Genomic DNA, 14,544 nt, shown 5'->3' on the forward strand with positions numbered 1-14,544 from the left:
TTATTCTCAAAGAACTTAGCGTCTTTCCTTTCCTTGTTAGTACAGAGTAGTCTTCATCATACCCCAATTATTACTCTCCCCAACAGAGACACTCAAAACAATTTTGTGACAGAAGCAAAAGGCACAAATTGCACAAATTATCTATAGCCATCTTCAGCAAGAGTCATCACTGTCGCACTATGACACTTGCTGGCGACACATCTCTGCAAGATCTGATCTCTCTCTCCCCCTCTTCAATATCTAAGGTGGAGATCACTAATTCTGGTTATGGCCTTCTGGATATCTTTCTTTTCTTTTCCTTGCTGAGGAATGTTAGTGAGCAGAAAGTAGGGTTGGGACTGTGCGGTTGTAGATAAAAAGGAGGTAATGTGAGCTTTGTATTCGTTGCATGTGCTTTTTGTTCTCCTGCTGAGATTTTTTCTGTAGTTCTTTTTGGACTTGCGGTTTGGCAATGCTCTATGTGATCTGTGATTGACAAAACAAGAAGAAAAGTTTGCTTGCATTGGTAATAACTGTTGTCATTAGCAGATGAAAAAATCTCTGAGCTTTGCAATATCTCAGGATTTTAGCCTCGACTTTGTTGGAAGGAAATGGTTGAGATCAGATTAGAGGAGGAACATCAGGGAGAAGAAAATAGGTCTTCATAATTTGCCAGGACGGTGAAAGAGAAGGGAGAAAGAAAATGTCCTCTCGATTAGAAGGAAAAATAGAACTAGGACGAGATGGTGTCTTGGAAATGGATAATGACAATTAGTGCCCGAGGGTGTGAAGTTGAATCTAATTGCTTCATCTTCATTGTAACAGATGAAGATACTCTGAACTTGGGTACGATGGATGCTTCCCAGTTGCCTTTTTTAGTTTCCGCTCCTCAGGAAGCTTTGCATTATGATGAGCTCTCCATGAAAGAGAGTTTGAACTTTTCGGATAGCCTAAAGGTACATAACTACTGGTTACTTTTTCTGGATTTGCCTTAAAATTCGATTGATGTTCCGTTGTGTCCACATCTATCCATTTGTTATTTGTCTATGTTCATGAACAAGTTACTTTCCTCTATTTCTTTTCACCTATTAGATGATCAAATTCCTCACAATCTAGTTTACATCATGTTTGAATTTCAGGGTGAAAAAGGTTTGGATTTGTCTTGGATGCTAATTGTAATCTTTTTCTCTAATCAGGATTTGAAGGATCTTAGGAAGCAGTTATACTCAGCAGCTGAGTATTTTGAATTATCTTACAACAAACAAGATCAAAAACAAATGTGAGACACATAGGTTTTCACTTCATTATAATGTACCAGCTCGAGCATTTATTTATGTTGTGCACCTCGTTATTGGCTTTGACAATACTGCAGAGTGGTGAACACACTGAGAGATTATGCAACTAAAGCTTTCATCAGCACTGTGGATCACTTGGGCTCCATGACTTATAAGGTCAACTGTCTCCTGGATGACAAGATTGAGGAAGCATCTGCAATTGAGCTCAGATTCTCTTGTCTTCAACAGGTGTGTCATATAATTAGGTTTTCCTTGTTTTATAACATTAAGGATGCGAAGAGCTTGCATACCCTCTGATTTACCGTGTGCAGGGTCTAACAAATTGCAACTTACCAGGAAGAATTAAGTTCTTGAAAATTTGAAATTACTCTAGATAAACTCCATAACTCGTTGGATTATATTACATTGTAACAAACTAAGTTGCAGAGAAAAATATATTCTGAATAACAGAACAAATCCTGCTTCAACAATAATATGGAAAATGGCATTGAGAACAACTATCTTTCATACTGTTGACTTATTTATCACAGATAATGAATATAATTTTCAACCCCATTTTTGTGTTTTAGAGACTCCGAATGTGTGACGTGTTCATAGACCATGGAGGCCTATCTCAGCAGTCACTAGCAATAAGAACTCCGAAGCACCACATGCGATATATCTTACCAGGCACACTTCCCTTTACAAGATTTGTCATTGGTTTATTAAGACCAAAAGATTGGAGTTGGCTCATGCTTAAAAACTTTCTTTCAGTTTTACAAGCTAAAGACGGTGGAGTCAGCAAGAATTTGCAATACTGCATGACAAATGAAGTAAATGGCGACATGTCGGCAGGTGAACATTGTATGACTTTAGCTACCACTACGCACATTTCAAAGAACAAGATTGGTCTATTAGATGTAAAAAATTCATGAGTCACAAAACTAGCTGATCTCTCCCTCATCATTTGCATGTGCTCAACTTATTCCATCAAAGAGCACAATACCTAATGCTACTACTGACGTACTGATAACTTTTTTTTTTTTGCTTTCTTTCCAAAGACATTTATTCAAGAAATATAGAGACTTCTGCATCATTTGTCAGGTAACTTTTGATAGAATCTATGCTGATCATCCTAGTTTGGAAAAGACTCGATGCTGACGGTGGAACGCTGATGCTGGAGACGGCATTTGACAACACAGTTTCCACAGTCCACCCCAACCAGCATCTTTTCATTCATAAGTACTTCGTCCAACCAAAAAGCAGGTCCGTACACCCGACTTGAATGCCCCTGATTGCCATACGTAGCGCTTATTTACATAATGTTATCATAACCCCCTGTTATTGTATCATATATTGTGTAGTTAGACAAGCTACTAATACAAGCCGCACTTTTTCTAACCAGAAAAACGCACCTCCCCATTTCTATTTCAACTCGCACGTTTGGGTTCTCTCGTCGATAGATCTACATCTCCAAACCAGCCTAGTGCCAAAAAGCGAGTAAGCATCAATGAACTTCAATGCAGCTTAGCTAGTAAGCTTTATTTTTTGTTGGACATGTCTTGTGGACATGACCTCTTATGACTGAGTGTCTTATATGCCCACATGAACATCCAGTACCCACTGGAACCCCGAAGATCCACTTCAATGTCTACTCATGTTGAGAGGAACAGAAGAACTGATATCGAGCTATATTCCAGCGAGAACAGCCGTCTCTTCAAGTCCTTGGTTAGCATGCGGAAGTCAAGAAAGGACAGCAGGTTATACAAGTTCTTGGACGAAAACTAAGAAGAACAGGGGATAAAGGAAACTGGATAGACCCATATATCAGTTTCTGTGCATCAAGTGTACCTCAATATGTTGAAATTCGCTGGAAATACATTGATTATGTCATATAACTAAAAACATTTCAGATCAGACAGCTACAAATGAACTTGGCACTAGAACACCCCACATAAAAACAAGAGCTCGACTGTACAATTTCACGTGGGATAGGCAGAATATTCTTGTGCACTCCATCCAGATGCTTGACAGTAGCAATATATTTGATTGTGCAATAAATATGGTTCAAAATCCAAGATCAAAACTGGGACACTAAGCCTTCACTTTCAATGGATCTCTATCCCCCTCAGGGGTCATCTTTTCATCGTTAGCATCGCCGTGAGAACCATGTGAAAGCGATGCTTCGGAAACAAGATTGTTGCTGCAGCATTTGGCGTCAGCTTGCCCATGAGAAGGCTGCTAACGTTAATTGCAGCAGATGTACGCTTAGGTCAAACTCTCCCACCATAACACTACCGATTTATTACTCATTTCCCTCATTCCTTTCTCTATCCGTTGTTTCTCCACTTTATTTATAACTCCTTTGCGTGAAAAAATATTTATGTTAAAAATATTTATGTTTTACTTCACAAATTCTATAGAGTGTATAAATATTTTATTGATTCAAATTGTTCGCAAATTCTTTTAAGTTTATATCATAATTATTATCATCTAATAGTATATTAACATTGAGTTGTCTTTAGGCTAAAGTTTGTCGTCCATCATCTTTTATCATAAACTTGTCAAACAGTTCTTGGATTACGTCTAGATTACATTATGGGTATAACCCATGAATACTGCTCGGTCATTCCACACATTAACTAATTCAAACCTTTTGACCGCAGGAGATACAGGAGTTAAGAGAGTATAATGAAAGTTTGCTTTGAGGTAAAGAACAAATTATCGACTAATTAGCATTTTTTGAGAAATCGAGATATATTAATGTCTTAGCATTTACTTTTTAAGAAAATTCATCTTTTATCTTTTTTCTCATGCAGGTGGATTAAAAGAAGACGAAGAGCAAGGAAAGAGCACAAGCCTTCATGCTAGGGAGAACTCTCTGGTAATGTAGCTTAATGCGATGTTTACTTGGATCGCGGTTTGATAATAAATAACGGGCACTTCATGTTTTCTCTTTTCTAAAATTTCAATGTCACCATAAGATATTATCGTTCAGAGTCAACTAGTTAAAAGATCATGCTGGATCATCTTTAACTTGAGCTAGGGCATTAATCAGGCAATTTAGGGCTGGAAGGATTTGGCATTTGGAGCAATGACCATGGTTCAAAATCCAAGATCAAAATTAAAACAGGCGACGTTCAAAGATTTTCGCCGCAGCATTTAGGGTCAGCTGCTCATGAGTAGGCTGCTAAAAGCTTAAGTAGAAAAATGGCTTCCAAGCCCCGAGTCCTAGTGATAAAAAAAGCGTGATGTGAATCGTTACGGAAAGATCGTTCTACGAAGGCCCAGATGGTGCGAATTGCAAACCTCAATCTCCAATCAAACCTGTGATTGGCAACCTCGGTATGAACGTGAACTATTGACAAACGCGTGTCAACTAACCAACGTTATAGACGTCACGAGCGAAAGACTTCGCTATCTCGCTCGATAAGTCGAATTAACCGTAAAAAAAAAAGAACCTTGATTAGGTCAAGTCCTCAAAAGAACAGTAGAAAAGAATCTCTTAAATTTTTCTTGAAAAATTTTATAAATAAATTATTTCTTTCAATTTTTCACTTTATTAAATATTACATCAAATAATGAAAAAAGGAGCCGGGTCGGATCGCGGGTTGCTTTTTGACTTTCAGTCGACGACCCAGCGCGCAAGGTCCCGCGGGCGGCTCGGGCAACTGCTTTTTCTTAAAAACTCAGCCCTGCACACCCACAAAGATTGGGCTATTAAAAAGGATGCTCGGCTAAGTTCAAGCGCTCGGCACTGAGACATCAGGCATAAATCTGCCCGAAGCGGGAAGCCGGGTCGGACGACCACGAGCTGACCCAGTTCCCCGGCCACCTTTCTCCTTCGCTCACTCAAAGCCGAGGTGAGGAGGAGCGTCAATGGCGACCGGCGAATGCCTAAAAGCGGCGACGACATGGCCCAAATGGCGGCGACAAACGGTTCCGCGAGATGAGTGATCATAGGTGCAGCTCTTTCATCTGGCTTGATGGCGGCACGGTTTGAATGGTTTGTGGCTCCACTACGCGACCTTAGCATCGGATACATGGCGGCAAATGGTAATGGTGTCGATGACGGGCGTGGCAACGGTCCCTCGGCGCTAAGATCCAGTGTAGGGTGTGGGTCTTTCGCGGCACGGCGTTAGCGCGTCTACAGCAGCTCCTTTCTCCTAATCCGACCTTCCCTCCTCGTTCTCTTACTCAGGCTAGATCCAGCCTCCCACCCGGCAGTTCGACCCTCTCGAGATTGATACTTCCAAGAAGTCTCTCGATTGAATCGGTGAAATTTAGGCTCACAGCAGGCTCTGTCTCGCTCGCTCGTCGATTCCTCCCGAAGTCTCTCGGTGGGAAGATCTCCAAGCTTGTGATACGGATTTCAGCCATGAGGTGCTCCTCTATTTATAGGCGGACTTCAGTTGACAAGCTTCAAGGCGGTGCCCCTTCCGCATCAGTTCTCCTTGCTGAACCGGTGTCCCATCAAAAGCTTATCCGGCGAAGCGTGCTCGGCATTGATTTTGCCTAGATCTTTCCACTCTAGGCCAACGTCGGCCTACTCCCCTCAGCCTTATTCCGTCCAACTGCCCGCGTCGTCATCTTACTCGCGTGAACTACTTTCGATTCAAGGAACGAGGAAGAAGAGAGGAATAAAGAATAAGAAGTATGCAAACGATGTAGGCCATAGTCTTGCGAAAGGAAAAGACCGACAAGGTATAACATAAGAAAAGCCTCATCTTGTATTTTCAATATCTAAAAAAATGAGATTCGATACCCAACACTCTCTCCAAGCATTTGATCTCTCAAAGCAAATCTTAGGAGTCTTCAAACTCATTATCACCATAATACATTACATTTTACACTACCTCCATCAATTATCATACTACAATCTTACCATTTACTCTTGTGCAAAGAGCAGTCTTTCTCCCGATGCTCCTCAGTTTCTAATCAACTCGCCCCAAACATTAATGGCAGTACTCCTTTTATAGCCACTTCATCTACAATTCCAATGTTGGCATCAAAGTCTTCTTCCCTTTCAGACTCAATAACACCATTCAGCCGGTATTGGCTTCCCCTATTAGAGCATTGATTAAAAGAAGAATCCTGCCTAGCTTAGAAACCGAAGGTTTAGTTTGTAAGCCGAATCGGGATTCATTGAATTCTTTTATCCTCAGCAGCTTACCTAATTTTCTTGATATGAGTGTTCAACTGATAGATGGAAAACAATCTCTAGATTTCACCATTCAACAACTTTGAAGTTTATCCAATATTTAAGGAGATCAGAGACAAGCTGAAATGACTCACAATCTAAATTTCTCATTCTAATCGAACTCCTCAATCACTGCACTTGTTTTCGTAATTATGTAATCTTTGAAGGTGTTAACATTGTTATAAGTATGTGCTTGGTGTAGATAGTCAGTCCTATCGGCTTTTCATCTAAGCTCACTTTGGAGGAAGCATTAAGCACCGCAAAGACAGACCTTCGTGTTATCTGAGCAAGAATTCAGCTGTGGGCTGTCAGCGTTGGGGAGCATAAGCAATTTAAGTCGAATCATTATAAATTTTGTGTGAGTTTCATCTTCCCTTATTGGCAGAATCTTCTTGTACACCCAGGATCTCATTTCAGGGGCTCGTTTCAATCGCCAATATTCCGATCTAGTTCGAACGATGCTGTCTGTTTTATGTCTCGCATTTATATCAGATTTTATTTATCACTGTCAGCAGAGCATTCCCTGCATGCCCTCAAGTACTCTCTGCACCTTGTGATTCAGTTGTTAATTTTCTATCATGGCAACATCCTTCGAAAGAGACAACCTCTTTTCTTGTTTCTTTGAGCAACTTGACCTAATCAAGGTTCTTTTTTACGATTTCATCACTTATCGGCAGTCACTTATTCTCTCGCCGTGGCATTGCGTTGGTTAGTGCACAAGTTTGTCAATAGCTTACGTTCCTGCCTTGGTGCCAATCACAAGTTTTTATTGGACTTAGTTGTCTCACCATGCAGGCAGCTGTAGAATCATTCTTTCCGTGAAGATTCATATCACTCGATTTGTTTTTATTACTAGGATACAGCCTACAAGCCATTTTCAACTTAAGCAAGCAACTTACTCGCCTTGACTAATGTTGTTGCAAAAATGTCTTTGAGCGTCGCCTGTTTTGATTTTTTGGGTACGGAACCATTTTCTACTGCATTCCGTTCTTCAGCCTAAATTGTGTGGTGTGCCTTCTCTCAAGATTTTTGATGATCCATGATCTTTGTAGTTGACTCTGAAAAATAATAAAACATGGTGACATTGAAGTACAAAAGAAAACATAAAGTCCGACATTTTCAAACCGCGATCAAGCAAGCATCGCATTAACCTCATTAAAGAAACCTCCTAGCATGAAGGCTTGAGCTACTCGCTCCTCTTCGTCTCTTCTTTAATCCACCTGCATCACAAAAAGTAAGATCAATTTTCTTAAAAATGAAATTTCTAAGACGATAATATCTCGATTTCAAAAAATGCTAATTAGTCGACCAATTTGTTCTTTGCAAAGCAAACTTCCTTATACTCTCTTGCTTGTATCTCTTTTGCGTCAAGAACTCAGTAACAATGATGAATGACCAAGTTTTCACCAGTTGCACCCATGTCTTGTCTGACGTAATCAGAACTCTTTATTTGGATTTCTAAGATCATGAACACAAACAGTGACAAAGAAAACTCAATGTTAAAATACTATTTGAAGATAAAATTATATATAAACTTAAAAGAGCAATTTAGTCAACAAAATATTTGTGCACTCTATAGAGCTGTGGTAAAAGATAAATATTTTAACATAAACTATTTTTTCAGTGAAGAAGTGCATAAATAAAGCTGGAAAACAACAGTGGGGAGGATTTGACCTAAGCATGTGCATCCTGCTGCAAAGCATTTAGCATTCCTGCATCTTGGGCGAAGCTGACATCAAATGTTGCAGCTGTAATCTTGGCACAGATCCTTTACTTGCAGCGTGGCTGATGGTGACTGAGAGATGAGAACCATGAAAGTGAGGCAATGTCCCAGTTTTGATCTTGAATTCTAAACATATTGTGCACAATCAAATATTGCTACTGTCAAGCATCTGATGGAGATGCTGAAAATATTCTGCCTATCTAACGAGAAAATTAACGTGACATGGGGTGTTCTAGTCCAGAAAAAATTCATTTGTAGCTTTGATGAAATGTTTTGGTGTGACTGTCAACGTTTTCATCAATTTCAACATATTAAGTACATGATGGAAACGATATAAAGGTCTATCGGGCGCTCTTGGTTTTCGTCAAAGGACTGTGCCTTGACACATGTAACGGGGCATGAAGAGACGTATTCTCTAATGGCTCAATATCGAGATTATTCTGTTCCTCTCGGCATGGTGGCACGGCTAGTGGACTCGGGCCATGAGCACCTGAATATTCACAAGAGCATTTTTGCTCGGTCATGGAAGTCATGTCCCTAACATGTCAACAAAAAATAAAAACTTACTAGCCCAAGCTGGTGAATTCATTTTTTGGACTGGAAGTGGTTTGGAGATGTACTGTGACGAGAAGAGGTAAGCATCTGAAAAGAAACAAATGGGGATCACATTTTACTGGTTGAAAGTGCGGCATATATATGGCTTGTCAAACTAAACCATCCATGATACAATAGAGATTAGTAACATCATGTCAAATAAGCCCGTATGTGTCAGAAGTATGATAGAGTCAGAATTTGAAACTGCTGGTTGGACGAAAGCACAAGAATGAAAGGACTGATAAAAGAAAAATGAAACTGTGATCCCAATGCCTTCATCAGTGTTCCACTGTGCATCAGACTTTCCTAACTGTATGATCAACATAGGCGCCCAATTTTGACAAATGACGAAATCTTCCATTCTCGAATACATGTCTTCCGGACAGGAAAAAGTTGTGGCAAATGAGTAGCTAGGCATTCTGGCTGTTTGGCACAACGACTCTTAATATTGAGCACATGGATGAACCCAAACTTGGCTAATTTTGTGACTGTGAGCGACATCTAATGGAGAATCTTGTTGCTGGAAATGTGCGTAGTGGTCAGCAATGTTCACCTGCGACATCACTGTTGAATTTTCATGCAATATTGCAGGTCTTGCTGACTCCAGAGTGTTGCTGAGGGTTCTTGGCAGGACCCAACTGCTTTGGTGTAAAAACGGCGGCAAATCTTGTGAAGAATAATCCCATGTGTGCTCAGTTTCTTATTGCAAGTGACTGCTGCCTCATGGTCTATGAAGCACGTCACATTCAGGTATACAAAACACAAAAATGAGAAGTAATTCATTATCTGGGATAAAGAAGTCAACAGTATGAATGAGTTCTCAATGCTATTGTGTGTTGAAGCAGAGATTTGTTCTGTTCAGAGTATATTTTCTATCCAGCAATTTGTTAGAATGTTGATATGTCCAAACGAGGAATTATGAGTTTATCTATCAGTAATTTCAATATTTTCAAACAATTTAACTTCCTGCGGTAGAGACGAATTTGTATAAAAGTTCTACAGAGGGTATGCAAGCTCTTCATATAAATGATATAAAACGGGAAACCTAATTATATGACACCTGTTAATCAAAAATCTACTCAATTACAGTGCTTTCCTCAATCTTGGCATCAGAGACAGTTGACACTTATAAGTCATGGATCAAGTAATTGCAGTGAACGATGAAAGCTTTAAGAAATCTATGGTGTGTTCACCACTGGGCTCTTGTCATAGCCAATAGCAGTGAAACATAAATAAATGCTCCCCTTGACATTATGAGGAAGCTGGCCTGTGTCACATTTGTTTTTCTCTTTTTTATTAACAGGTGTTCAATGATCGAAACACACAACGAATGTACTAGCTGTTAAGATCCTCCAAATCCGGTGAAAAATTCATTCAGCATCAGAAAAGGATTCCTTTCACCACCAATTCCTTCCATGAGAACTTTGGCTTATTTGATCAATCTAAATGAGAGTAAAGAAATAAAGGAAGTAAACTTTGAAAAAGAAAATAATAAATGGATAGATGTGACAAGAATCTGGTCTCAATTTAATACAGGTCAAATCCAGAAAGAAAGTAACCGAGGTCCAACTCTGCCTTCCCAGGCTATCCGAAAAATTCAAACTCTCTTTCATGGAGAGCTCATCATGTCTGAAAACTCTGACCAAGCAAGGCAGCTTAGAAGCATCCTATTACCCAGTTGATATCTTCATGCAGTACAATGAATACAAGCTGGTAACCACCCTAAGGCGACAATTATCATTATCCATTTCCAGACATAATAGTCTTAGTTCTATTTTCCTTTTAATCCCAAGTTTCTTTATCCTTCTCTTTCACCATCAATATGAGGCCTGGCTCTTCGCCACGATCTTCCTCACATGTCTGATCTCCTTTCATTTCCTTCAACAAAAGTCAGCAAGCCAAAATCTGAGATATTACCCAAGCTCGGAGATTTTTTAATCTGCTAATGACAGCAGTTATTACCAATGCAAGCACTTTTTCTTCTTGAATTGTCAATCACCGTCAATGAAACATTGCCAAACCACAAGGCCAAGGAGCTACAGAAAAAATCTCAGCAGAGGAAAACAAAGGATGCAACGAATACAAAGCTCCATATTACCTACTTTGCAAGCTACAACAACAGTTGCAACCTACTCTGCTCATAACATTCCTAAGCAGAAAAGAAGAAGATATATCATAAACACAAAATTCTGATCTCCACCCATCAGATATTGAAGAGAGGAAGAGACAGATCTTTAAGAGATGTCGCCTGCAAATTGCAAGCAGATGCAAACAGTACGAAGATGGCTATAGGCTATTTATTTAATTTCTGCTGCTCTGTCACAAAGTATTTTAAATGTCTGACGAGAGGAAACAATGATTTTATGATGAAGACCTCTGCTGGAAAGACGCTAAGTGCTCGTAAGCAGCAATAAGCAGAGAATCTGCAAAAGATGGACGTCTGTAATGGTAAGGCTCCCAATTTTTCCTCTGTTTCTAGCCATAGAAACTATAAGTAGTGACATTAAGTTCATTTGGTGTTTACACTATCCGTAAGGTAGACTCTGCTGATCAGTACTGCTACCATTCATTTTGGCTTGAGCATCCCATTCCTCCCATATCAACAAGTGTGCAAAAGGAATGTTTTATATTTATGTAATCAAGTGTAAAAAGCTATTCTTGATGATAGATGTCTGTCATTTCGATCACTGTCTCCAAAAACGTCTCCTTCAAATGAAGATGCTGTCGATTTCTCATTTGGTCCACGGGAGTCGATCCTCTACGAGCTGACAATATCAGCTGTCTGTTTCTATTCCCAGCTCATTATTTTCATCTATTAAAGCCGTAGACACAATTCCTGGAAGTCGGTAATGTGAAGACGCATTCGAATTCGGCTGGCTAGTATTTGGGTCTTTCTCCCCATCAAACTGTCGTACATCTTATCATAGGTTCTGAAGCCTGATGTCCATTTTGATGAAATCTAATGAATGTTTCCCAAGTTAAAATAGTGAAAACTCTTTACGCTTGCCAACTCTTCATTAATATAGTCTCCTTGAATATCAGTGGGAACATGTAAGATGAAACAAAGCTGATACCTGTAGAGAGACACAAATGAAGTCCTTTGAGCTAATAAAAATAGATGGAATAGACAAAATAAGTCTGAAAGTGAAGACATTGGATGATTTGAATTCCTTTTCTTAACATTAGTTGTACATCATCATGCATTATGATAAGTCCTCAATGGTCATCCAACGAACTGAAATCAGTGTCATAAAACCATTATTTAGAAGAGGGAACCACTTGAAGGAAAACCGCCATGCCTATTTCCTCTCGTTGCTCCAGACAAATTCGTGGCCGTAAATTGATAATTTCATGCAAATTTTTTATTTATGGATCTGGAATAAATACGCAAGTACTGACCCCAGATTTTTTCCTTCTTTTCTCCTTTCTTGAGCTTATGCAGCAAATGTTAAGCAATATAAGAAGGTAATCTGGAAGTTAAGAAAGCTGGGGTTAATTTCTGATGCATTACATACAACTCCATCTCATTAGTACCAACAATCGGAGCAAAAAAGCCCGCAGCAGTGGCTGTTCAACTTGCGGGTAGAACTGAACTGGACACGAGCAGCACTGAAAAGAAGAACAAGTAATGTTTTGCTCTTTTCACCAACGAGACATTTATGATTTTTGAATGTCTACAATTTCGACAGAAATTTTAAAACACAATTGTATCTAGGTCTATTCACGGTATTAGATCGATTACGAGAAACGGTATAATGCAACATTGATCGAGTTTCTGCTTCAATGAAGTTAGATCTTTGAAGCTATCACACCGAACAAACCATAATGGCGCTCAGCACTATATGATGGATGTAATGACAACATGATTTGCTGAACAAAAATCCATCAACATATAAATCAAATAAAGTTATGAACACAAAAAATAAATATCAAATTCCTCGAAAATGACAAAGAGAAGGATAGTGCCATTACCACAAATAGGTAACGAAGTGTGGCATAAATACTGGTGCAAATAAATGGCAGGTCACTGAATAGTCCGCTCAACTTCTCTTGTGTAACTCAATCTGTGATTGATAAGCTACCTGAAAAATTTCTTAAAAGATACAAAGTCAATTCGCACGAAAAATATGCAAGCTCCTCTTGTTGGCAATGGTCTGCTTTTGAACATATCCATATATGAGTATTCGAGCTCCTAGCTAACTTTTTTATGTGGATAAATTCTTCCGCACAACCCTTTTCCCGCACGAATTCTACTGAGCACCTTACAAAAGTGCGAACTCAGCCGCCGGCACACCGGCCGATGTGAAGCGAGAGTAAGTTTAACATCAGTCGGCGATTCGGGAAGAAAAAAAACGGGTCCATCATGGACCTGAACCTCGGTCTACAGCTCGTAATATTTTATGGTTTCAGCTCCTGAACGGAAGCGGATATTGTCTTTTGACTTCTTGAAGCGGTCCAGGACTTCCTGGTAAGAAAGCAAAAGCATATGTCCGCCTCTGAGATTGCCGCGGTGCTGATGTCGCAGGAGTCCGTCTTCATTTTCCCGTCGTCAACAATTCGGCCTTTGCGGATGGTCATACTGCTTTCTTGCTTCAAAAGCTCTTTCATCGCCATCCTGAGACAGAAGACAAGGGTTGAGCGCATCCAGCGTCTTTTGGTGCTATCTTTCTGGTTTTACGATTTTGGAAAATAATTTTCCTAAAACTCAGCGCAGTTCGTTGGAGAACTTTGACTTGACTGACAAGTTTGCTGGACGATGACGCATTTTGGGGATTTTATGACTTAATTAAGCTTTGCTTGACAAAAATAGTATTGCAAGGGAAATTTGCTTTAAAAGTCTGAACCTTTTGCCACTTTCTACCAATTTGAATCCTAATTCTTTTTTGTGTCAATTAGAATTCTGAGGGTTTTTATATTATGCCAATTTAATTTTCATGCCAATTTAGTTTCTTTGACTTCACGCGGAGCCAACTGACGAGAAGCATTGAACCTTTTAATAATACTTTGTATTTTTGAGTTTTTGAATTTATTATTTATTATTTTCCTTCTCCATCCTTCTTCCTCCGGCCCGGGTTGGCCGAGACCTCGGCGACTAGAAAAGATGCGGCTTGATCTGTTCAGAGTCAGAACAGCTCGTTCTGCTCGCCTTGCATCAACCGATAGCGAGGTGGTAGCGGGCTCCCAGCTGGTCACCTGGCGTGCCCGAGAATCCGGCTGAATACTAGGAGGAAAAGAAAAGAATGAAAAGGGAATAATTCGTGAAAAATCAAATACTTATTAAAAGTTTCAAGTAAGATATGGTCATGTCGATCGACATAGACAAGTAAGTAATTTCAGAAATATTGAATAACCAACATAAATATTTGGAGACTTAATTGGCACAGGTTGCTGTTTAAGTGAGACAAACTACAAGGTTTAAGGACTTTTAACACTTTCTAGTAATTGCATATTTGTTTAAATGACTCAATTACTCTTTCTTCGGAATTACACAAGGAGTTGAATTTCATTTTTTCATTCATTAATTTTGGTTGTAAGTTTCTAATATTATTTAATCATTTATCAAAATGTGGAGATATATATCTTTCAGTGAACATCAGAGTTTTTCTCAGGCTTTGATAAAGTTCTGAAATCATCATCCAAGGGTCCTGAACTGGCCAAGAAAACCACATCAAAATGAAGGAGCCATATGAACAGTGGTGCTTGTTCACTTTCTTAACATCAGTGTTTGAACGAGTCGAAATGCATTGGCTGAAATTGCGCTATCAGTCATTGAG

General features: G+C 39.4%; 2 protein-coding genes and 1 long non-coding RNA gene across 3 annotated transcripts; all 3 read left to right on the forward strand.

Moving 5' to 3' along the window:
* Positions 1 to 382: 382 nt before the first annotated feature.
* On the forward strand, positions 383 to 2,188 carry LOC120286106 (protein ABIL3-like). The gene is made up of 5 exons (XM_039313298.1): positions 383 to 935; positions 1,176 to 1,258; positions 1,352 to 1,502; positions 1,844 to 1,943; positions 2,028 to 2,188. The coding sequence occupies exons 1-5, from the start codon at positions 723 to 725 to the stop codon at positions 2,186 to 2,188; spliced, it is 708 nt and encodes a 235-aa protein (XP_039169232.1). The 5' UTR covers positions 383 to 722.
* Positions 2,189 to 2,304: 116 nt separating this feature from the next.
* On the forward strand, positions 2,305 to 3,331 carry LOC120293604 (protein ABIL2-like; the record flags this gene model as incomplete). Its single annotated transcript, XM_039313299.1, has 4 exons — positions 2,305 to 2,357; positions 2,434 to 2,519; positions 2,659 to 2,753; positions 2,871 to 3,331. Coding segments are annotated over 4 exons (405 nt in total), but the record flags the coding sequence as incomplete, so codon positions are not given.
* A 406-nt stretch (positions 3,332 to 3,737) lies between these two features.
* On the forward strand, positions 3,738 to 4,219 carry LOC120293357. Its single transcript, XR_005551112.1, has 2 exons — positions 3,738 to 3,962; positions 4,073 to 4,219. It is a non-coding gene; the product is annotated as an uncharacterized LOC120293357 (long non-coding RNA).
* Positions 4,220 to 14,544: the final 10,325 nt, after the last annotated feature.

Source organism: Eucalyptus grandis, chromosome 5 (genome assembly GCF_016545825.1).
Source record: "Eucalyptus grandis isolate ANBG69807.140 chromosome 5, ASM1654582v1, whole genome shotgun sequence".
NCBI classification, from domain to species: Eukaryota; Viridiplantae; Streptophyta; class Magnoliopsida; order Myrtales; family Myrtaceae; genus Eucalyptus; species Eucalyptus grandis.